The sequence below is a fragment of the Colossoma macropomum genome, unplaced genomic scaffold (genome assembly GCF_904425465.1).
Source record: "Colossoma macropomum unplaced genomic scaffold, Colossoma_macropomum, whole genome shotgun sequence".
NCBI classification, from domain to species: domain Eukaryota; kingdom Metazoa; phylum Chordata; class Actinopteri; order Characiformes; family Serrasalmidae; genus Colossoma; species Colossoma macropomum.
Genome location: NW_023494792.1, coordinates 56,402,762 through 56,428,340, shown reverse-complemented (window position 1 = coordinate 56,428,340; position 25,579 = coordinate 56,402,762). Strand labels below are relative to the sequence as shown.

Below are 25,579 nucleotides of genomic sequence, written 5' to 3'. Positions count from 1 at the left end.
GGATGTGCTAACTTTTCACTTAGAACAACAACAAGACGTAATTTTCTAAATCGCTTAAAACGTTTTGCAATAAAAAAGGCCGACCTCTTCAACTTTTCAAACGCACTTCGTCATATTCTTCATAACTTTCATATTTCATAAGCTACATTCAAAAGGTGGGGGTCGTATGAGAGCTGTAACTGTCTTCTCTCCAGTCAAATAGAAGGGTGATGTAACTTTAAACCCTTATAATAAAAGAAGCTGAAAGTCGACCCATTTCTCCGCAAATCTGGGCTATAAACTATAAACAGATGGCGTCTCTTCAGTGATCTGATCTGTAAAAATTATTTTTATAAAATAATACAAAGTGAATCTAAGATTTTTGGCTTTCAGCAGTAAATTGTAAGCATATAGCAATATGTGTATCATAAAACACATGTTCTGCTAATTTGAGGGGAGCTTTTACAAAATAAATAAATAAATAAAATAAAAATTTACATTTATTTCATGCAGTTACTGAATAATTTGCCTTACGATTCGGTCACGTAAATTCAGATGTTCAAACCAAAATATACCCTGGAGAATAAGAGTCAGTGGTGGATTTTTTTAAGAGTCCAAAGAGACTTTTATTCTAGAAGCGACATCTATGTCTGTTTGTTGCGCTGCGTTTCACAGGCGCTGCTGCAGTGACGTGACCGGACTGCTGGAAGGGGGAAGTCCAGCATCTCCAGCCTTCATCTTTACGGAGAGACAGCTGTGCAGGTAAATGCGCTGTTTTATACAGCCAGCTGTTTGTTATTATCTATGCTGAGGTCACGTATTATGATATATATCAGTGTAGTGTGACGGGACGGTGCTGGTGCCGTAAAGCTGAATGTTTATTTACTGTTCAGTTAAGCTAACAGCAGCTAGCAGACTTCAGCTGCCTGTGTGTTTATTTAGACGTGGAGCGTAGAAGGACCTGTTTTTATTGGTCAGTTTTCTGTTAGTTAGCTCGCTTTGCCTTAGTAAAATACGCTTGAATGCCAAATAAATGCGCTATTTTATGTGTTTTGATAACAGTAGGCTTGGCTTAGAGCTCCTCTCAGTCCTCTTAAAGCATAGCTGCCCACGTTCTGACTCCCAGACAGCTTGTTCGTTTCAGTAAAACAGATAATCCAATGCACTTATTACACCTCACACTATCTCAGTTGAGGAATATCTGATTTTAGTCCCAATGTTTTGATTACAGCCTAGTTAGGACTGAACTGCGCTGCCATTATTATACTGACATTCTTTTAGTCCAGGGCTGACTGGTTAAACTGGTCGCGAACAAAAACTAGAGGATAGTTAGAAGATTCCTGGGCTATTCTGAACTGAATTTCTGAAATTCTGGAGGTTGTTTCGTTTAGGTGGAAGCATACACACACGAACGAACAAACAAATAAACAAACAAACAATATATACACATATACACCCATGCATACTAATACAAGCCCAAACTACTAATGGTTTATACCAGGGGTGTCAAACACAATGAGTAAAAGGGCCATATTAGAAAATCTCAACAAATCTGCAGGCCAGAGGAAAAAAAAAAGTTTTTATTTTGTTTTTAATTATTGTTGTGCTACAACCCGAACTGGACTTTGTTTATTCAAAATTTGCAAAAACAGTAAAATACAGGCACTTGTAGTTGACCTTTAAATATTACATGAATACTTAAAATATTCAAAAATGTAAATGTCCCCAGGAGCTCAGTCTTTTAAACCTACCTGTGTGCTTGAACTAGACCCCTGGCATCCCCCTGGTTCATTAAGACTTGGACTCAGTTTCTGAGCTGCTAGGTGTTTATATTGGTTGAACTGCAGCTGAAATGCAGTTGGTGTGTTTGGTGATATGACTGGTGTGGAACTGTGTAGAAGTGTAGAATTGAGGTGTGACCGCTGTCCCATAGACTGTTGTTGGGGTAGGAGAGTCGGAGCACGTTACGTTGCAGTGCATGCTGGGGACTTTAGTGCAGCCCATTGTGAAACAGGCTAATATTAATAAAAATGAAAATACTTCTGCGGGAATTGTCTCGAGGGCCCGATCTGGCCCGCGGGCCTTGTGTTTGACACATGGGGTTTATGATGACACGTGATGGTTTTGAGCTGGTCAGAGTCCAGATTTAAACCCTATGGAGAGTATTTGTTCTCACATTAAACGCAAACCAGCTTCATAATGTTTTTCAACTGAAGCCATCAGTGCTGAGTGGAACAATATTGACTCTTCTTTCTGTAAACGGCTGTCTGCACGTTTACCCACAAAGCTCCAACCTTTGAAGGCTGATTTTTTTTTTTGCACGGAAGTGAACAGTACTGTTCAAAAATCTTAGGCACCTAAATAACTGTTTCGTTTATGTAGGCAATAGGAGTATTTTTGTTTGGAGAAAACAGCTTGTAACAATAGAATAAATGCAAACAAATTGTAAATGGTAAAAGTAACAAGGGTTTCTTGTTTTAAATAAGTAGTATCTTTTGAACTACATAGAGGAGCAAAGTTTTGGTTCTTCTCAATGCCCTTAGTCTCTTGAATTGGTTAAAATCCACTACCAGCACTCCTGATTTAACTTTCCAGGCTACAATTTTAACTACAGTTAACACCAGGCTGCCACTTGGAGAGGTTTGGAAAAATTTTAAATGAAAAAGTTGACTTAGAAAATCACTGCTTGTCATATTATAGTTATTTTTATTCTAATATTAGTGTTTTTCTGGGCAGATAAATTATTACTTAATTATTATATCAAATTATTTCTCAGTTGCCTGAAACCTTTGCACACTACTGTATGTAGAACTAATCATCCAGCATCAGTAGCGAATGTTCTTGTGGCTGAATACAATCAGATCCTCACAGCAAAGTTCCAACATCTAGTATAAAGCTTTCTCAGAAGAGTAGATTCAGTTACTGTATATAGACATAGTAAATAAGCAGGTAATTGGTGTTCATCTGTGGTGGGGCTGTCTTGCAATAATCCCTCCTCAAGGTGACTCTTAAGTCGTATAGCTGGGCGTGCACGTCTTACTGTGTTATTATAGGCTGTGTTTTTGTGTACATATTGTATCAGATTGCTGAGAGCGCACTGTTTTTCATTTTCTCTCTTCCTTCTCTCCGCCTGTCCCAGGTCAGGGCTTTGTAACCGGACTCAGTATTCATGTGGAGACTGTGGGCTCGGTCCAGCAGTGTTACTGATCCTGGCTCACCCCACCGTGTCAGTACAGAGGGCCATGAGCCCACCCAGGCCCTTCCTGCAGTATGAACCTCCGCACCGTAGGGGGCTCTGTGTTCATCTCCCTGCGCCCTAGTTTGGGTCTTCAGGCTGCGAGTGGTGGTGGCAGCGGAGGAGGCTGGAGCTTTCCCTCTCTAAAGCCTGTTTCTGCTCTACTGCACACCATGGTTCCTCCGGGCTACACCGCCCTGCAGGAGGAGAGGCTGGCCATGGTGGAACTGAGCTCCCCCAAGCTGGAGCCGCACCAGAACGGATTCCACCGAGATCCCAGCCGCCGCCTCTCTGATCGTGCCAGCCGTGCCTCCCTCAGTCTATCGGACGCCGGAGATGGTCGCTACGGAGAGACAGAGCCCATGCTGCCCGATGCCCGGCTGTCGGGCGAGGAGGCTGACGAAGAAGAGGTGAGCGAGGAGGAAGGCCAGAGAGCGACCACCCGGAACTTTCCCAAAGAGTCGCCATTGGCCATGGCACTGCAGATACTGGTGCCCTTCCTGCTGGCCGGGTTCGGTACAGTGTCGGCTGGCATGGTGTTAGACATAGTACAGGTGAGTCCTGCTCATGTTTGTGGCACATGTGGTTTTGAGCCTGATGTTGCAGTGTTACAGAAACATCCTAACTAGACAAAATTTTCTTAAATTATGTCCTAACTTCAAGACAACCCCGGAGCTGCCTTAACTTCTGTTTTAATTGTCAGTTTCTGTCATTTTTAGACAACTTGTACAGGCAGCAAGGTTCACTACTAGCATTTTGCAATATAAGTAAATATAACATCATTACGTTACATTTATTTGTGTTGCAAAATGCTAGCAGTGAACAATGGATGTGGTCAAATAAAGCATTTGAGGAATGGAAACTGAAACTACAGAGCGGCGATGCTCTGATAAACAGCAGGAGGAACTCTCACAATATTTTTAACCTCCAGTTTAGTTTTGTTTTGACCTTCTTTTACGTTTCAGGTGTGCGCGGATTGTTGGCTACATGGCTGTTGTAACAGACATGACAGTTGATTATTGATTTCAGTTGAGTAGGTTAAAATTTCCTAAATTGAGATAAGATGCTGTAAGATAAGATCACTAAACTGAGATAAGATTTGCTTGTGTAATAGAAAATTGTGAAGAATTTCATCTTGACTCCTCAGATTTTAAACCAAAAACGTCTGTTTTTCAGGTTTTATTATTTTAATTCCTGATCAAATGAGATGTTCGCTTTCATGCTGTGTCAGATTGTGTTGTAAAATTCAAACTGTAAGTGTGGTTGTGTGTGCGAACATCCTGTGCCAGTTTGCATGTGTTTTATCACTCTTGACAAAAAGCGTGTTAATATTACAGTATTGTGTGAAAATCTGAGACTAATTTGTTTAATTTCAAGTCAAAATGGCCGTTAAGTACAAGTTATTCATTTTTCAGGAGATATTAGATCTAAATTAGATGTAAGGTAATCAACTTGCATAAGGAAGGTGAAAGTCAAAGGAAAGTAAGTGGAAAAAACAGGAGTTTCCAAAACTGGAGTTCAGAGAACCATCCAAGACCTGGTAGACCACCAAAACTGTCTGAAAGGATGTGTAGCTGTCAGCCTTTACTGAGAAAAGGAGATAGACACAAAAGAAGAAACTGTGCAGATCAAAGAAAGAAGCTGCTGGTGTTCTCAGAGAGGTGGACTGACCACTCGTCACTGATTGTGTTCAGGATTACTTGAGTCATAATAAGCAGAAAGTACAACCAACTTCTAAGACTGAACTTTGGAGGTGTGGAAAAATATCCCTGCAGATTTCTATGAAAAACTGAATTGAGTCTCCTGAAAAGAATGGAAGCTGTAATAAAGTGTGGACACCAAATACTAAAAAAAAATATATTATATTTAGTTGTTGAGGCTTCTGTGTCATTGGCACGCTTCTCAGTCAGAAAGAACAATGTATCCCTCCCAGATACAAGCATATGCCTGCACATCATATACAGATCTGAATTTCACTCTTAAACCGAACAGATGAGCCAAAACGTATTTGGCATCCAAAGTTTGCTTCCTCAGTTTTGTACTGGAGCTAAAGGTTTAGTGGATCGAACAAACAGGGTATCCATAAGCCATTATTGGCAGACTGAAAGTTCTCCACAAAGAGCACACAAATCGCTTTTGTGTTCTTCCCTGAAAAGAGGAAACCCACACCAGCAGGATCTCACTATCGCACCTATGTTTGAAGTTATAAATGTATGTATGTATATGCAGTAAAATTAAAGTTCCAGACCTTAGTGTCTTTAAATGTATTCAGGATTGCTTGAATCATGAGAAGCAGAAAGTACAACCAACTTCTAAGACTGAACTTTGGAGATGTGGAAAAACATCCCTGCAGATTTCTTTGAAAAACTGAAAGCGAGTCCCCTGAAAAGAACGGAAGGTGTAATAAAGTGTGGACACTAAATACTGAAAATAATGATATTACATTTAGTTGTTGAGGCTTTTTTGTGATTTTCTGTAGAATATATATATATATTTTTTCCCTTATACTGAAAAATGAACATACACTTAATGACCGTTTTGACTGGAAAATTAAATAAATGAAGGGGATTCTCTAAATAGAACATTCTAACATAATGAATATTAGGGCTCTTTTTTAATTGAAAATAAGGTTTGATGGCAGTCACCATAACTAGGTGTATCCTGATTAATATTTGGAGTACAAAGATAAGATTGGTGAAAGGAAAGTCTTGCTGAATGTATGAAACTCTGAATGTGGTTCTAGCTAAAAGTGACTCAAAGTGTTGGATAAAGTTAATGATTGTTAAAATAAAGTCTCAAATCAATTGTCTTTTTAATGTTGCAGCACAAGTGTTCTGTTTGTTTGAGTTTGTGTTTCTAAAATGGTAATTGTACTGCTGAGATGAAAGGGTCTTGGTGTGATTTGTGATTAGACACTCACATCACTTCAAATCACAAAGTGAATTTCAATTGGAGCTTGTGTCAGCGATGAAACACATTACTTTATGTATGAGAGGGGGATATTTTTCAATTCCAGTTCAATTTCCTCCGCAGTGGGGATGATTAGATGCCACTGTGCTGGTGTGCTTGTGCAATTTCTTTCTGGAAAAAGATTAAATTGTGTGTGGCAGGAAACTGTTTGACAATTTCGGTGTGCTTTTACATGTAAGGATCTGCCTATTGCATGTCTGCTATGTTCTTTTGTCACGTATGCATTGAAGTTACACACAATTAATTCTAAATCTAACCAATTTTTTTTGTCTCTTCCACTCTTTCTGTCTTTCTCTTTCTTTGTTTCTTTTCTTTTAGCATTGGGAGGCTTTCAAGGACATCACAGAGATTTTTATCCTGGTTCCTGCTCTGCTGGGTCTAAAAGGAAACCTAGAGATGACCCTAGCGTCCAGACTCTCCACAGCGGTGTGTGCCTGACTTTTAATCATTGATAGATAGCCTTCTTTAGTGTTCTGTAGTAAAGCAGATGGTTTTATATATATATATATATATATATATGTATATGTATATGTATATATGTATATATGTATGTGTGTGTGTGTGTGTGTGTGTGTATATATATATATATATATATATATATATATATATATATATATATATATATATATATAAAACCTGACAGCTCAAGTAACCATTGGAATGCATTATTGGTTCTTTGTATGGTTAACTGGTTCTTCTCTATGATGGAAAACTTGTAGATGGTTCTTTAAATAACCTTTTCAAAATTGTTCTATTTAGCACCAAAAAGCACTTGCTATTTATGAATTTACAAATCAAAGAACCTTATTTTGGCAGTATATAGAACCCTTTTTTTCTAAGAACATAGTAGGCATATGCCTTCTGTCTTACAACTACATTTACACTGGAAAACAGGCAACTTAGTTATTTCAAATGCAGATAGGATTGACTGAATATTAATCATGAGAATGGTAGATTTCTTTTAATTGTCAAATGGCCAGTGCCATTAGAAATGTTTTTTCTGTAAATGCATTGTTACAGTTTTTAGGCGGTCGGCCTACAATCAGCCCTTATGTTGAGAATAATAGACAGTGGTGCTGCTCAGTGCATTGGACGTGTTGGTTCTCGCAGTAGATGAAGACTAATCTCTCTCTGATGGTGTTATAGGTCTTGTAGTTACACGGTCAGTTCACACCTAGTCTTTCATTACAGCCATTACTTCAGAGCTATTCATTTGGTGCATGTCTCAGTCAGAGTGAACGATGCATCCCTCCCAGATACACACATATGCACACACATCATACACAGATCTGAATTTTAACTTTAAACTGAACAGATGAGGCAAAACAGATTTGGCATCCAGAGTTTGCTTCCTCAGTTTTTTGCTGGAGCTAAAGGTCTAGTGTCTCAAACAATTTGCTGTTTGAATGATGAACAGGGTATCCGCAAGCTATTATTGGTAGACTGGAAATTCTCCACAAAGAGACACTTTTAGCACTTTACTGAAAAGAGGAAACCCACACCAGCAGGATCTCACTGACACACATATGTTTGAAGTTACAAATTGTATGTATATGAAGCAAAATATTTTTTTTTGCTGTTACAAAGTGCAGGTATATAGAAAGTAAAAGTGTATATGGACAGAAAGTTGTGTTTAACTAGGTCAGGGGTCGGCAACATGCGGCTCTTTTACTGCCCTGTTGCGTCTCCACAGGAGAATTAGATGTTTAGGTAAAAATAAAATAATCCTCCTTTGCAGTAAAATAAAGCCCTGCTCATATAATAAATGGACACTAGAGTTAACACAGCCTATAACTGCTAATTCACCAACTTTTAGCCTGAAGGTTGGTGCACAGACTGCTGGTCACCATAGCAATGCAGACAGGAATCTTGCTCAGTTAGTATCTAACGGAACGGCAAAAAGAGAGATTTAAGATGAACATTGATAATTTGGAGACGAATGCTAAGCAACCACTTTGACAGCTGTAGGAGACGCTCAAGCCATTTGAACGTTTTTACTTCTTACTTTGCCACAAACAGAAAACGGATACTTTTAAGATCACATTTGACCGACAGCTGATTTGGTCAGACTCTGAAGATGAGACTAGACTAAATTCCCAAACTGTCAGTTGGTCTGTGTGGAGCTGGAGAACGAACTGCCGGCTGTGCAGCGAGTGAGCGGAGCTTGTTACTCTGACGTAGCAACAAGCTGCTTGTTAAGGAACTATAATTTGGTGAAGGAACTGCGAACATTAAAACATATTAAGTGCCGTATTCACGAACCAATTTATTAATTTCTTACTCTGTTTATTTAACTGTTGTATAAAAGCAATAGAACACTCGTGCGTTATTGCGTCTTGTGTGTTATCGCCTTCGGCTCGTGCCTGTGACCAAACCACAGCCGTGATGTTATTTTGCGATAACACACTTGCTCTCGTATTCTATTGCTTAAATATAGGCTAAAACGTAATATAAACAAAAATCCAGACTTGCTTTGCTCTGCTTTAAGCTTTAGCTTAACTAGAGCTACTTTTCTCGGATCTCCGGCAGGAAACTTTCCTGCAAAAGTAGAGTAGTTTCTTGTAAAATGTCTCTCAACGTTCGACTTTTACGAGGCTGAAGTCAGTTTCTCATTCACAAGCAATCTTTCTCTTTGCCTTTTTGTTAGATGAGACTGTTACTTGCGTTACTATGGTCACCAGCAGTCTGCGCGCCAACCTTCAGGGTTAAAGGGTGAATAAGCACTTATGCTTAACTGTAGCATTTCAGACCATTTATTGCTAAAACTGTGTTGAACGATCAGCAGAGCTTTATTTTATTGCAAAGAAGGATTATTTTATTTTTAGTTAAATATCTAATTCTGCTGTGGAGCCACAACAGGGCAGTAAAAGAGCCGCATGCGGCCCCGGAGCCACATGTTGCCAATCCCTGAGTTAGTCTGAGGGCATGTGGCCAAGCAGAGCCCTTTTCTTTGGGCTCATAAGATAGGAATCCCATTTGTGGCTGCTGACAGAGCACTTTTTAGACCTTTTTTTCCTTCTGAATTCTCCTGCCTCTATCTGGCAGTGGCTCAGAGTGTCGGAGGCTTCTCGCTCACCATGAAAGATGGGCTGGTGTTCTCCTGCCGAATGTGTCATTTGCTCTCGAGGTGAGAGAGCAAATAAACTCCATGGTGGAGAGGGAGGAGGGCTGAAGCCCAGGCCTTGTGTTCTCTCCTCAGACAGCTGGCCGATAGAAAATCACAGCACTGTTTCGGAAAGCCACAGTTGCAGACCTGCTTCTCTTTCTGTTACGGTGTTGCCGTTCCCCTGTGGCTTCATTTCCTCTATTCCTTGCGAACACACATTGATGAAGTTCATGGTCTAATAATTAGGTAATAGGCCGGGGTATTATTTGTTTTTCCCCACTCAACCATCTTATTATACACTCAGGCACTTCAGGCATCCATTCCCAGCTTGAGCGCCGGTTTTCTCACACTTCTCACTTTTTCTTTTGTGTGTTTTCCTAACACTGCTTTTATTCTTTCTGCCTCTCCTGCAGTTTACATTTACATCTAAAACAGTCTGCATTTCTGCCCTCTATTCCTTCTTTTCTTTTATTGTATGACTTATCTTGTGTAACATTATTAGGGCCTTTTAGCATCGATTATATTTTTTTTATTTGCTGAGAATTTCATTAGAATCAGAGCCAGCAGGGATTTTTGTTTTGTTTTAAAAGTACTGCACTGTTAAGTCAGTTTGCCATCTTGGAAGTTTTTCCCAAAGAAGTTTTTTTTCCAAAATGTTTGCAGTGATATACTCTTAAAGCAAATCATGTGATTTATTCAGATGTCAGTAAATGAATTTGACCGCATGTACAACTGATTATATCTAGTGCACCAAACACAATTTTTCAGAAAAAAAATTACCATCTCTTTGATTTTGTGAACTTTCACCATAGAATTAATTCACTCAAACAATCACTGTCATCTCTGTCATTGGCATGACTGATCAGCTGTTTTCCAGCCGCTAGAACTTTTTAACAATCGTCAGAAGGCTTAGATTATCTTCTGCTTTGTCTTGGATTGTGAAAGCATCTCCATAAGCACTTCAGATTGAATTACAGAGACTCAACCTATGTGCGAAAGCTCTAATGAAGTTTCAGCTCCTGAATGATGAGGTGAAGCTCTGTGTGCTTCGTTCGCTTTTCCTGAATGGAAAGTAGACTACCCAGTGTCACCGTTTGCCCATTTTGTGAGGATATTTTTTTTGCGCTTGAAGACGTTTTGGCCATTCGTTGTTGTTTTTTTGCTCCACAAACAACATGGCAAAATTTCAAAAAATGACATCACTTCCAGTGTGTATAGCTTTGGTGCAAAGAAATATTATCTGAATATTTCACATTTTCATGTAGTTTATTCATGTTGTGTTTGTGTGTAACAGCTAAGTCCTTATAGGGCTTGGGAATAGAGGGATGTGAAACAACTATACCATGACTGGACAACAAGTCTGGACCAATACAAACTCCTAAACAAAGAAAGGAGTAATGATCTGGATATGATAACATTACAACCTCTTTCATTCACAGACTTCTTCTTTGCTGATGTGTTTAAGTGCCTGTTATTTTGGGTAATTCAGAATGTTCAAGTCACTCGAAGTCCGTGTGCAGTTTACAAATGGTTATTCCACTGCAAATTTAGCTCAGTTAATTTAGACATATTTCACTCAGCTACTGCAGATTTAACACTGTGAACTTACTGACATAATTCACTCAGCTACCCGCAGATTTAATAAGGTACTGCCATATTTCATTCAGCTACTGACATATTTAAGCAGGGAGGATTCATGTGATTTAAAAAAAAAAAAAGATTTAACTCTCTAAGTTACTGGATTATTTCACTCAGTCACTGGTGCATTTCACTCGGTTTTGACATATTGCACTGTAAGTAGCCTTTTAGTAAACACTGCTCGGCTAGCTATTTAACAGACTAATGATTTTAATACTGTGCTGTACAATATCAACCCACAAAAATGCTCATTAGATCACACATGCCTTGAGTTTACACTGAAGAGGCAGTTAATCTAAAGTCTTTAAGAGAAACAGAACAGAGGCCCAACCAGTGACCAGTCTCCTCCATTGTAATGTCTCTGGTAACAGCATTTACGTACATTCTATATGAGAAAAACCTTCACACACTTTGTTGATAACAGTCTTTAACACTGGCCAGCATTTGATTAAATATCAGGTCCTAATTAAACTCAGCTCATCAGGCCTTCAGGTGTGACTGAGAGTGAAACTCTCAGGCGAATCTGATGACAGTTGCAGTAAATCGCTGGAGACGAATCACCAGCTAAACAAATGAAGAATCACTAAGTTGTACGCTGTTTCTGCAGACATTGAGTCAAGTCCTTCAGTTCTGTGTTCATTAGCATATTACTGTCATCTCTATAGAATTGTGACCTTTTCTGTTTTTATTCCATTCTCAACTTTGTTCTGTGTGTATTTATAAAATATTTTTTTATAAATTATGCCAATTTTAAAAGTGTTTATAGAGCAGACAGCTTAGAAATAGACCAGGGGTAACATGCAGCTCTTTTACTGCCCTGTTGCAGCTCCACAGCAGAATTAGATTTTGAGGTAAAAGTAAAATAATCCTCCTTTGCAGTAAAGTAAATCTCTGCTGATCGTTCAACACAGTTTAACAGTAATTGGTCTTAAACGTTGGAGTTAATGTAGAACTGCTAATTCACCTTTAAACCCTGAAGCTTGGCATGCAGACTGCCGGTCACCATAGCAATGTAGACAACAGTGTCACCTAGCTAGTAGCTAACGAAAAGGCAAAGAGAATCATTTTAGATGATGAACATCGATAATTTGGTGACGAATGGACTTTTTTGCATTTATAATCACTCCAGCTGTTTTCCTAATACGTTTAATCTGCAGTGGGAAACTGTCAAACACTATAAAGTCACGAAGCAGAGGTCAGTTTCTCATTTAAATTTTCCCGTTTCACCTTAAATGGTGCCGCAGTTACATTCTGGCACCTCAGGCGCCATTTAAGGTGGAATGGGAACATTGAATGGTAAGAGACATTTTACAAGAAACTATTCTACTTTTGCTGAAAAGTTTCCTGCCAGAGATGTGAAATAAGCAGCTATAGCTGAGCTAAAGCTTAAAGCAGAGCAAAGTAAGTCTGCGTTTTTGTTTATATTATGTTTTTAGCCTCTATTAGTACATTAAGCACATAGTGAGACATGTTTACAGCCAAGGTGGTAAAATGGACACAAAATGTTGAGGCTCCCAAGGTGGTTTGATTTTTGTTGAAAGGACAATAGCTCGTCTTAACATGTGGGTTCTTAGCATTGCCGACCCCTGCAATAGGCATTCACACTTTATGCATATGAGCGGATGTAAGAGTGAGTCTTCTTAGTGTGCTGTGTGTGACTCCCGTCTGCTGCCTCCTCAGGTTAATGTGGGAAAAATGGACTCGCCCATAGAGAAGTGGAACCTCATCATTGGGAATTTGGCACTGAAACAGGTAAGCCGGCTGCTTGAAAGATCGTTTAAAACCTTATTTAGCTTTTCATGCCATGTAATTCTGGACCGTGCTCTCAGTTTAAAACAGTCGTAGCCTCCAGTGGCTCAGATTAGCAGTTACCGTTTCTCTACAGAAAGAATGTTTTATTTAGTCGCACCTGTGTTACGCTTAGCTCAATTAAAATAAGTCTCCACAGTTTAATGACCCTGCCACAACAGCTCGATTACATTAACATTAAACTTTAATGCTAAGTGCCTTCCTTTAAAATAGGGAATACTGCAGTAGTTTCTCCTTAAAAGAAATGTGTTTAACTGTGAGTATGATTTCCTGTAGATTTTGAAGAAGTTCAATGTGACATCATGGCCTTTATTGAAAACATGATTCATTTTGTTCCCATTTTGTTTCCTTTTCAAAGAAGGCCTGCTTCTTTATCCAGACGTGCGCAGCGTTTTAAATGCAGTGCGCTTAAACCACAAGATTTTCTGTTTCCTGGACAGATGCCTGTTCTTTGCATAATATATCCAAGCCCCTTATTTACCCTGCAGTAATATATGGACTTTCTCTACTTATCTAACATGCAGTCAGCTGGCAGTCTGTTAGAGACAGCCGTTAAGCATATCTGGAGTGATTGTTTACATAGGCAGCGGTACAGTTTGAGAATAAGCTTAACGATCCAACGTCATTATGAAGTTATTCCAGAGATACATAGGCTGAAGGATCTGCTATAATAGTGCTGGTAGTAAACATGCAGAAGACAATACTGATAAGCGCAGTACTGAAGATGGAAACTTTCCTATTTGAATGTACCTTAATTCCATTTCCTATCAAACCCTTTCCTGTGTGTTCAGGTGCAAGCTACAGTGGTTGGGTTTCTGGCGGCGGTGGCAGCTGTGGTCTTGGGTTGGATCCCTGAGGGGAAGTTCCAGATGAGTCATGCTGTGCTACTCTGCTCCAGCAGTGTGGCCACAGCCTTCATCGCCTCTCTTTTGCAAGGTATTTCTCCACTGAGAATTTAATGAATCAATTAATCACCCACCTATCAGTGCTCAGTTATCACAGAGTTATTACTTCACTGCTGCTTCCATCTTAACAGTTTGAGCAATGGGACATCTCACTCAGATATAATACCAGAGACAGTTTAAGGGGGGGGGGCTGGCCACTTCCTATTTGTCCTGGACTGCAAAGCGCTAGAGAGCAGCCACGAGCGAGTCCTCAGTGAATGAGGTTGAGCTAAACAGAGCTAAACAGGCTGTTTTTTATTACTGTGCCTGTAAGACTGATATATGTAATTGACCTCTGTTATGATTACCCTTTATTACATCTGGGCAATATGACAATATCATTATTGTAATAAATTACATAACAATATGTCGCATTTTGGTTTTGCAAGTGTATAATGGGGCATCAGTACTTAAAAACCACTTCCCAGCTGCATATCTGATTAAAAAGAGAGCATAATTAGTCCTGTTTAGTTGAAACATTGAATTTATAGTTTCTGATAGTATTTTTAAAATGTGGCACTATTTTTTATGTTCTAACATCATATATCGGAAAAAATAAATGCTGTGACATATCATGAATCATAAAAAACTTCCTGAAGTATTGTGATGGGGCTAAAATGCTGTAGGCCGATTAGGCAGATGCATCTAAATGTGGTAGTTTTTTTTTTTTAAAACAGGCTGATCTTGCACCTTATTTTCCATAAATTGACTGTGGACACTGGGGAGTGAATTTTGAATTTTGAAACATTAAAAATGTTTATATGCTACATGAGATTCTTTTATTTTTAAAAAGTGAGTAATTTTTTTTCACTGTATGGCCCCTTTAAATATTTCTGCCCACTTATGTGGGAACTTCCATTCATTTTGGAAAGTAGAAGGATATATTCCATCAAAAAAAGAACCAGTGTCTTTTTGTTTTTCTACAGCAAAAAGGTTTTGGGCCAACTGTTTAAAACTGCCCATAAATACGACAGCAGTGTTGAAATATTTTAGATTTTATATGGACGAGGGAATTTTTCAGTGTAAAAATGGTTAAATATTTACAAAGTACAATTTTGCACAGAAGCTGCTTATTAGCCCATTCATTTTGGACTTGCTCAGGAGCGCCCTCTAGCTTTTGACAAACCTGGAAGACATTATCGAGTGGCTATTCTCCTCACTAAAAAATTCTCTCATACTCTTGGGAAGCTATTAGCATCTGGCTAAAGCTAATTGGCCTCTACTAGAATTCATGTTCTATTCAAACTGTTCCTTTAAACCAGTAGAGCCATACTGTTCTATCAGCCAGCCTATCCTAATAGAGAAATGAAGGGAAAAGCGTTTAAGGAGTGCCCAGATGATAAATAGACTGTTTTGCAATGAGTGGCTTTCTCTGTATCTGTATCAAAGGTATCATCATGGTGGGTGTAATCGTGGGTTCAAAGAAGACGGGCATCAACCCTGATAACGTAGCTACGCCCATTGCTGCCAGCTTCGGTGACCTCATCACGTTGGCCATCCTGGCCTGGATCAGTCAGGGCCTCTACAACTGCCTGGGTAAGACAGAGAGAGATAGATAGTAGAGGTAGTAAAGACAGGAGGATAGGAGATGGAAAAAAGGGGGTGCATCTCATTACTCTATCTGATGAAAAAGCAGTGCTGTTTTCATTGTTTTCATTGAGTTTATCAGCATACAGCAGTGCAGCAATTCAACAGGAAGTGGTGACTGAGCGAGGACACCTCATTTAGCAAATACATTTGCTTTTGATTCATCTTATCTTTTCTGTGTGTCCTTAGAGGGAGAAGCTGAAAGAAATTAAAGCCCTTTATCATTTAGTGCACTTGTGGTCTTGCAGTCCTTTTTTGTGTGTGCCTTTAAAGGCTAAAAGGCTGTAGGGCCACTAACACTGTTTTTGGAGATCTACCTTGTTGCCGGCTCCTGCCCCAATCCTATTTTACCCCACCAGTTCCATATAATCATTGCCTTCAGATGTTCTTGATTACCTGAATGAGGTTTGTTAGTTTTGGGCCGGACATGAAACCTGCAGGAAGGTAGATCTCCAGGAGGGTCGGTGATCACTGCTCTATTTCTCATATATATATGACCACCTCCTCGTTTCTACGCTCATTGTCCATTTTATCAGCTCCACTTACTATATAGGTGCACTTTGTAGTTCTACAATTACAGACTGTAGTCCATCTGTTTCTCTGCATACTTTGTTAGCCCCATTTTACCCTGTTCTTCAGTGGTTAGGACCCCCATGGACCCTCACAGAGCAGGTACTATTTGGGTGGTGGATCATTCTCAGCACTGCAGTAAGTTTTGCTGGTACGTGTGGATCAGACACAGCAGTGCTGCTGGAGTTTTTTAAACACTGCGTCCACTCACTGTCCACTCTATTAGACACTCCTACCTTGAACAGGTTGACTGATAACATAATTTCACTGGGTACAGTACCTGCATAGCCTGTGTGATGAATCTGTCTCAATGCATGCTTTTAAACAAAGTCATTTGTGAGTAATATGCTGTGAAACTGTGCATAGTAAGAAAACTTATCAAGCCAGAGTTGTTCATAGTGGTGATAGGAACCAGACGTCCGAAGTTCCTATACACGGCAAATGTGCATTAAACTGTGCAGAAGTGTGTTCTCTTTCTTCATACAGGAATTGTGACAGAGTCTGCTCTTTTGACATGTTGTTGACTTTGCAAAAGAGCAGACTTTGAGGAGGACTGGGCAAAGAGATGCACCGCATGCCTGTTTGCATTTTTATGTATTTTTTATGCATACCAGAAGGGGGCGCCATGGTAGCATCAATGTGAAACGCCCAGTCTTTTTCTGAACTGCAGAGACAGACAGTAGACTATGTCCTTTCCTGTGTTGAAAGGTGTAGAATTTAGAGTGTGTCTAAACATAATATAACATTTAAATATACAAACACAAACACAGCTTGCATTAAATGAATTCACTGAATTTGTCTATGTTAATTGACTGTTAGTTTTTGGCCAATGCGGAGATATTTCCACCTCACACGTGTGCACCCAGATATGTAAACATGCGCTGTTCGGATGCAGGTGTGAAGAGATATATGGTACGTACGTTAATGGTGTGCGGAGCTGAGGAGCTGACATGTTTTACGGGCAGGAGCGTGCCGCTAATGAGCTGGGCTTGACTGGCTGGAGAGAAAGCTGCACAATGGCACTTCTGTAGCAGAGTTCATGCCTTCCCCATCTCTCGCTGTCAGCGCTCGCCGACTACATCACAGATGAATGAGTGATTTAGACTTATTCACACTGACGCACTCAAAATCTGAGTCCAGTCGAGTCAAATACATGAAGGCTTTGTGTAACATAATGTCGTATTTAACAGTGCTAATAATAATTTTGGATGTTGCTGCTGGTTTGCTGGTTAGAGGCCAGGAAGTTCTTGTTTTACACATTTTAAAATAGAGATTTCCTGTTTATAACTGTCCCGAAGGTACGTTAGGACTACATTCCTGCAATATTGTTGTAACAGATTGAGCTCTTACAAGCCTTACTGCTTTTATTATAAGCAACTTACAAGGGGAATTGAGGAATTTGTCTTGGCCTTCACTGCTTGTTTCCAAGTATGCTGGTGCTGGTCTGCTACATTGAAGATGACCAAATCCTCTTTCTTTAAATAAAATTAATATAATCATAAATACTAATGCCATTTAAATAATTTACTTGACATACCTGGAATGAAATTAACATAAAATGTGTTGCAATTGAGAAAATTTGAGGAATTGAGTAATTGGAGTGACTTTACCTTTTATTTATTTACAAAGCTGTTGAAGTACAGTACTGTGTAAGGGTCATGTACCACTCTAGTTATTTATTTTCCACTCAAAATGACCATTAAGTATGAGTTATTCATTTTCTGGAGATATTTCTGAGGAGATTAGATGTAAGATAATCAGCTTGCATAAGAAAGGAGAAAGTCAATCAAAAATAAGTGGAAAAAAATACGGGCGTTTCCAAAACTAGGGGTCAAAAAGTGTTTGAAAGCTACAGAGAAAATGGGGATCCTAACCACTGTGCAAGACCTGGTGGACCACCAGAACTGTCCCCATCAGATAAACAGCACTTAAAGCTTTCATCTTTGAGAGAGAGGAGAAAATCAAGCTGCTTCAGATCTGAAAACATCCTCAGGTGTTTCTGTCCATCCTTCCACTGTGAGAAGACGACTCAGCGCTATGGGTCTGAAAGGATGTGTAGCTGTCAAGAAGAACCTCACTGAGAAAAGGAGACAGACACATCAAACAAAGAAGCTGAACAATGGACTGACCACCCCAGAGTCCAGACCTCAGCATCACTGTGTGTTTGGGATTATTTTGATTATGAGAAGCAAAAAAATGCAGCCAACCTCTAAGACTGAACTTTGGAGGTGTGGAAAAATATCCCTGCAGATTTCTTTGAAAAAAACTGAAAGCATGTCTCCTCAAAAATGGAAGCTCTTGTGAAGGTGAATAGTGGACACAATAAATCCTTTTGTGATATATTTAATTGTTGTGGCTTCTGTGTAGTTTTCTGTTCAACATATTTTCTGCTTTTTCTGATTCTGACAAATGAATAGATTTTAATGGCCATTTTGACTGGAAATTAAATAAACAAAGGGTGATCTCTGACTTCTACTGCATAGAAAGATGTCTAATGATTTATGTGGTTATTTTCATATATATAACACTATAAAACAAAAAAATTATATTGTTTTGTAATAGAGGACAAATAGGTCAACATTACAGACTCAAATCCAGAAATCCAAAGAGATTGACACTCCAGCTCTGTTTATCACGCTTAGAAAGGCCTTCTAGAACAGAGTAGTGCTTGGTTTCTTCTATGTTATACTACCCTCTCTGATGCCATTCGCTGATAAGACCTGGACTGCATCAGCGACATAGTTTCTCTTTTTTTCCATTTTCTTTTTTTAAACTTTCTTTCTTTGTCAGAGAGGTGAAGTGAGGCGAACAGCCCCTGACACTGTGTGCCAAAACCCAGATGCCTAGGCCAGCCAGCAAACAGCCGCTTCTGCCATAATGAACCCGGACCACGGCCCAGTCAAGCCCATTCGCACTAAATATAGTCACACGCTCTCGCCCTCTCCCTCTCCCTATTAGGGATTTAGAGACCAGGGCTTGTGTAGAGTGCAGATCTGCTGAGCAGCGGTTAAGACGTGCAGAAAAGCTCTTCTAGAGTCGGTTAGGGGGCATTAGGAGATTAGATTTGGAAGTGGAAATTTTAAGATCATCAGCTTTTCCCTGTGCAGTTAACTTACACTGTCTTACAGCCCTCTTGGAAGCGTGTATAGTCCTGTTTTAATCTAAATGGTTTTGTACACTGAGCTTTCAGCTGTGGGTCTGCATTTTGTCTATGAGAAACTTGGCTGCTGAAGTAGGCCACTTACACTCTGCTCTCCATCTGTCTCTCTCAGACTCCCACCCATACGTGTCGTCTCTGGTGTGTGCCTTCTTCATGTGTCTGACTCCAGTGTCGATGGTCATCTCTTCTAAACACCCAGTCAGCCGGCAGCTCCTTTACTCTGGCTGGGAGCCTGTAATCACGGCCATGCTCATCAGCAGGTCTCTCTCTCTCACTCACTCCCTCACTCACTCACTTACTCACACACACACACACACACACACACACACTTGTTTTAACACAGTATCAGGACATGAGGTCATATATCTCACCTATAAAACCTCCATTTTTACATGATGTAAAAATCTCCATTTTTGTCTCCAAAATCTCCAAATCTCCATTTACTTTTTTGCAGGATATGAAAAGCCCATTTACCCTTTACGTTGTATTAAAATTTTATGAAGAACAGACAAATAGAAAAGGTCAAAAAATTACTCGGAAAAAGTCTTGCTAGATTCATTTTTATTGAAAGTTAACAATGTTTTTCCTCTTCCTGTAAAGTTACCCTTTTGGAGATGTGAGGTTTTGTTCTGACAGCGACAATATGTGAACTGTATTTGTAACTATCTACAATTAATACGAATTTTCTAAGCCGAACCTTAAACCAAACTTCGACTAATGTTGACGTGATACTAGGATGTGCACGAATACACAAGTACCCTGATATCACTTTTTGAGTATTTGTTACACTTCATTGTGAAAATATACGGAACAACAGTTTAGTGAAACATGAGTGTTTGAGAGCAAATATGTCACACTTTGCTACTAAACACAAGTGTTTGAGCGTGATGTGTTGTTATGGACGTGCCTGAGGAGGCAGAGATAATGAAGTGCCCACTGAGGACACTTGTCTTCTACACTTGTAGAAGACGAGAAGTTCTCATCAGCATCCAGGGTGACACTGGTTAGCTCCGTCAGCTCTTTAGCTTGCAGCGTTATCTGCAGAGGCAGCCTCCATTACTCATCCCTTGGCTGTTTTTTGAATAATAAAACAAGCTTTCAAGTTTATTCCTCTGGTGTGCTGCTATATTTATGTGCAACACCAGTGCTATCACTTAAAAAGATAAGCCTACAGCCCTAAATAACTTTTGGTCCCTCTTTTTTTTCTCTTTTTATGCATTGTTTTGTGTTTCCTGCAGATATTAGATCATGAACTCTTAAATCATGAATCATGAATAGTCAAATATCAAAATTAGTCAGAATACACATCCCTACGCAACACTAGAATTTTGATTTCAATACCAAAATCAGAATCATTTGAAACAACGATCGATACAATGGCAACAAATGGAACACCCATCATTGTCTGAACACCAAATGTTTATTTGATTGAACACAGAAAAAAACATTTTTTACACATACAAAACTAACTAAAATATAACATGACCTCATTCTGAAAGGAAGTTCTACTGTGAGATGAAGAAATATGATATAGCCTAATGTTCATCATGTTGGATTGTACTTTTTGCTGATTGCCTCTATAACAATAAATGTTGTTATACACCAATATATCGCTATGAGAATAATTGTTAACAAAGCAAAATATTCGGACGCAAAATATTGTTTCGTATTAAAAACATACACAATGGACAATATGCAACTATTTTGGAATTTTGCCCTTTTTTTCATGCCGCAGAAAGAAAAAACAGGCTGAATGTCAAACACTTTGCTGTTCACAAAGCAGGCGAACAATGTCTGTGGGTAGGCTACTTCCCATTTTGGGAATAAGAAAGGAGTAAAGAGAGGTTCATTGCTTCATTCAGGAGCTGAAAGTTTGAGCGTTCTCTTATATGACTTGGATGTCCGTAACTTTTGTAGATGCGGCTCCACACATGGCGAAGAGAATAAGCTAATCCTCTTGACATTTGTCAGAAATCTAGTTGCTGGGACACAGCTGATCAGTCGTCTTGGTTGTTGCCATGCCAACATCAGATAATTACTTTATTGCTGTCCAAATAAATTGCATAAATAAATATTGGTGTGTAAAGGCCTTAAGACGCACGTATTCCTGAATGATATTCTAATGTTGGGTCGCTAACGGTTGTGTCTCTGCCCTTTCAAGCCAAATTTGCTTGCCCATGTGATTCATAAAAATAAAGGTTGCTAAATGATGATTGGCTTGCACATACTGTGCTAGGAAGAAAACTTAAATTGGAATGATACCTTTATTATGTGGAACATTTTTAAACACATCTCATTTATAAAAATTTAAATAAAAAATTATTTAGAATTAAAAAGAAAGAAGAGTTACCGTGTTGAACTGTTTGCTACATTGCAGCATTGAAAAGGCATTGAACTTTCAGTACCATGTTCAACTCTAACTCCAGTCTTAGCTTAGGACCCAAAAAGAAACGGTTTTACCTTTTCAGTGTAAAAACATGAAACGTAGCTTTTGTAAACACTGTACTAAGTCAGGAGTGTCCTGTATGTTATTGATAGCCCTTTTTATCATCATCACTGTTATTATAATCATCACTTTTATTTCTAAAGTACATTTTGTATGTTCAAGGACACTTTGCTTTACTTAATCTAACACATTAAACAGGAGGCATTCATTTTTCTATGTTGTTTTCTACAAAACCACACGTACACACTCCTGCATGTGTAATCCTTTGACTTGGCATAACTATCCACGCTTATAAACACAGCAGCTCACTAATAGCAGACCCTGTTGTGTATTTTTCCATTTTCCGTCTCAGTATTGGAGGTCTCATCCTGGACAAAACTGTGTCTGACCCCAACCTGGCTGGGATTGTGGTCTACACCCCTGTCATAAATGGTAAGACAAATTTGATTTAAACTCATTCTGCTTCAAATGGCATCTGGGTTTAACTGTTATGTTCCCCTGGAGACAATATTTCAGCATTTATGTTCGTCAGAGTTTTTTTTTTTTTCCAATTAATAAGCCATCGGCTCAGGTTATGGCAGTAAAATTGTCTTTTGAAGAGCTCTATTTTGTCTACCCTGCACTTCTAGCACTTTTCAGCACTCCGTAAATTGTATTATAAATGGTGTTGCACCAACATTGATACTGTATCATTGTCGGCCTAATGCTGGCACTTAAATACAGAATCAGGAATAGAGAAAACTGAAACCACTAAGCAATTTCTGATTATTGCAGAGCACTGCTTTTTACTGAAATACAATATTTAGACAGTGGAATGGTATAAATATTAATATTAATTATATATATATGCACCTATTGAGTCGTTACGTTATCAGAGTTAGGATAGAGTTACTTTGGTATCCGCATATATTTTGGACATCAGCCCAAAAAAGTGCTGCATTCCTAATTTTGAATGATATTTAGTTCAGAATTAGCCCCAGGCATAGTTGTCTAGTGGAGTAAGTCAGGGTGGTATAATCTTCCTACCACTCAGTTAAACTGATAAAGCAACCTAGATGAGTGAAAACATCGGTCAGTTTGGCTTAGTAATACTGTTCAGAGTCTGAAACCATCACACATGATTATGGATGACTGTAGATGTTCACAGACACACTAGCAAAGTATGTTTCAAGCTGTGTTGTCTGCCAACATAGACATATGTGTAGGCATAGACTACACATGGTGCAATTAAACAGGACAGTGTATGTTAATTTAGTGTGCTGTACTGCACTGTCTTCTTTAATTGTGTAGTCTGTGCCTTGGTGACTTGTACTGCGTGGTCCAGTAAACACTGGTCCTGTCTTGTATGTCATGCTGAGGCCCTGGAGGAACGTTGTTTGGTTCCGCTGACACATCGGAAACTTATAACTTCATTCTATTGGGATTTATGCTTCTCATTTTATGATGAACGTCCCCAAAGGTGCTGAGAGACAGATGTGCTGTAACATTATGTCAGATAAGGAGACTGGGTTTTTGCTTACTTATTTAGATAGCAGTTCAAAATGTAAATATTTTACAATCTCTAGCTGGTTTTCTGAATGGAGCCAAGTTCATACTGCACTACTAACTTAGTAATCCAAGTTCAGTTTCCATCGTCAGTGAAATAAGTTTGATAGGTGAACATAAACAGGATTGACAATCTGCGAGTTATGTTAATGTTTTATAGTAAATTTGCAGGAACGTTTAACAAAAGACGCAAAAATGTTGTATCTTTTTTCAATCATCTTTTACTTTTTTGAACAATTTGCACAGTTTCAGAACTCCAGTCATCCTTTACGTTGTGTTAAAATGTCATAGTGAGCAGACTAAGAGGTATGGCCCAGAATTGCTAAGAAAAAAAATGTTCCCTGACCTTCTGTAAGTAAATGAGTTTGTTTACGTGCTCTAAATAATCTGAAAAATAATTTGCGGATTTCTGCAGTTATCTGGTTATTCAAATGGTCACGTAAACAGTATACTCCGATTTCTTAGATTAGAGTAAGGTCTAGAAATCTGACTAAGAAATCTGATAAAGAGATTTTAACTCAGTAATCAGATTTCTCAGTGCATGTAAACTCTTACCCTGATTTCTATCATATTTGTGAGTCTGCACGTGTGCGACAAAGGGATGGCGGTACCGGAAATAAGCAGCATTAGATGATGTATGTTCATAGTTTCAGGTAAAGTGGCACGATGTTTCAGTATTTCAGTTTTACATTATATTTACGTCATGTTTTCTTCTGTGAGTTTATTGGCTGGTTGCAAAGCAGAAATCTGATTACTGCCTGACTCATGTAGACCTGGAGTTTTCCATTGTCTCATTACTCAAGTGCATATAAACGTGTTGATTGGATTAATGAATTTCTGTAGTTATCGGATTATTAAGTGCCTGTAAACGCACTCAATGTTTTTTTCTTGTCCTGTAAAGTTACCATTTTGGAGATACAAGGTTTTGTTCCAACAGCGACAATATATGAAGGTATACTTGAGGATCCGAATTATTGGGGCCAGCTCTACTTGTAAAAAAAAAACCTTACATTAACGTACATTAATGTTAAAAATGTCTTTCCTTTTTTTTATAAGGTTATCATTTCAGAGATGCAGGGTTTTGTTAGGAGAATGACGATATATATTGATCTAGACTAGATATAGACTTGTATATAGCTCATTTTCATGTCTTTAACTGAAAGTTGCAGTTTTGAGAAAGTGGTGAAGGATTGGAAAAGACTGAGCTAAAGTTTGGTGGTAATGAGTTAGTTTTTGGCTGTGGCATGTTTACATTAATCACCACGTAACTGCAACGACTTGTCTCTCTCAGTAACAGGGCCGTGTGCCAGCACTTTGAGCGATAAGGTTTTAATTAAAATGCGCTAATGAGAGGCGCTTAACCAGCTTGAACTTCGCCTGGGCCTGTACTGGACACACCAAACAGCTGTGTGCCTGTGTGGCATGTGGGCATAGGGTGTGTGTGGGTGTGTTTGCGTGGGTGTGTATGAGGATGTTTAGGTGAGCGTCTTGAAATCTAGAGTTTGGGTTAATTATGGCGAGGAAGGATGAAAGGAGGAGAAAGCAGTGGTAATCGCTGAGTCAGGGCAGTGGAGGGTTGAGGATAGAGTGAGATGAAAAGAGAAGAGGAAGGGAGGCTCACCGTACGCCCCCCCCCCCCAAAACAGGGTGTGAGTCACACAGAAAACATTCATTTACTAATACACACTAACATTCTGAACAGTTCCGGACGATTGGCAGTATATTGTCACTGTCCAAAAAAAACACATTTTTTCCCATTATTTCTCTGCATTGTTGGAACATCACAGCTGCCTTTTATACTGTGTGAACATTTCATGATGAATGGATCAATAGAAGTGCTCCAAAATGATTTGGAATAAAAAGTGAAGAAGGTTTTTGTCTTATGTTTGTTTTTGGACAGTGATGTTGCGATCTATACTCTTAGTGGAGTTACGAAGCAATTCTTAGTTTTACCGAAAACAAATGCCTGGCCTGAACTACAGGATAAATGAGTTGAGTTTGAGGCTGATTCGTCCCTCCCAGCAGTTGCCAAATATCACCCCAAATGTTTATTAGGTCTCACCAGCGCGAAATTATGATGAATGTTTAGTTGGATTGACATAAAATCTGTGTGAATTCCGATCTGGCTGTTGAGACGTGGTGGTGGTGGTGTGTTGGTGTGTGAGTGGATCAGACACAGCAGTGCTGCTGGAGTTTTGAAACACTGTCCACTCACTGTCCACTCTATTAGACACTTGTCAGTCCACCTTGTAGATGTAAAGTCTGAAATGATAGCTCATCTGCTGCTGCACAGTTTGTGTTGGTCATCCTCTAGTCCTTCATCAGTGGTCACAGGACGCTGCCCACAGGACGCTGTTGGCTGGATATTTTAGGTTGGTGGACTATTCTCAGTCCAGCAGTGACACTGAGGTGTTTAAAAACTCCAGCAGCACTGCTGTGTCTGATCCACTCAGACCAGCACAACACACACTAACACACCACCACCACGTCAGTGTTGCTGCAGTGCTGAGAATGACTCACCACCCAAATAGTACCAGCTCTGTGAGGGTCCATGGGGGTCCTAACCGCTGAAGAACAGGGTAAAATGGGG

At 39.3% G+C, this 25,579-nt stretch overlaps 1 protein-coding gene across 1 annotated transcript in view; it reads left to right on the top strand.

Moving 5' to 3' along the window:
• Positions 1-653: 653 nt before the first annotated feature.
• The window catches only part of slc41a2b (solute carrier family 41 member 2b), a 52,587-nt gene continuing 27,661 nt past the window's right edge, over positions 654-25,579 (top strand). The window contains exons 1-8 of the mRNA XM_036577635.1: positions 654-741; positions 3,119-3,768; positions 6,503-6,610; positions 12,609-12,680; positions 13,529-13,673; positions 15,071-15,217; positions 19,111-19,258; positions 21,797-21,876. Coding sequence (XP_036433528.1) covers positions 3,250-3,768; positions 6,503-6,610; positions 12,609-12,680; positions 13,529-13,673; positions 15,071-15,217; positions 19,111-19,258; positions 21,797-21,876 — 1,219 coding nt within the window. The 5' untranslated portion in view covers positions 654-741; positions 3,119-3,249. The remainder of the gene's footprint in view (positions 742-3,118; positions 3,769-6,502; positions 6,611-12,608; positions 12,681-13,528; positions 13,674-15,070; positions 15,218-19,110; positions 19,259-21,796; positions 21,877-25,579) is intronic.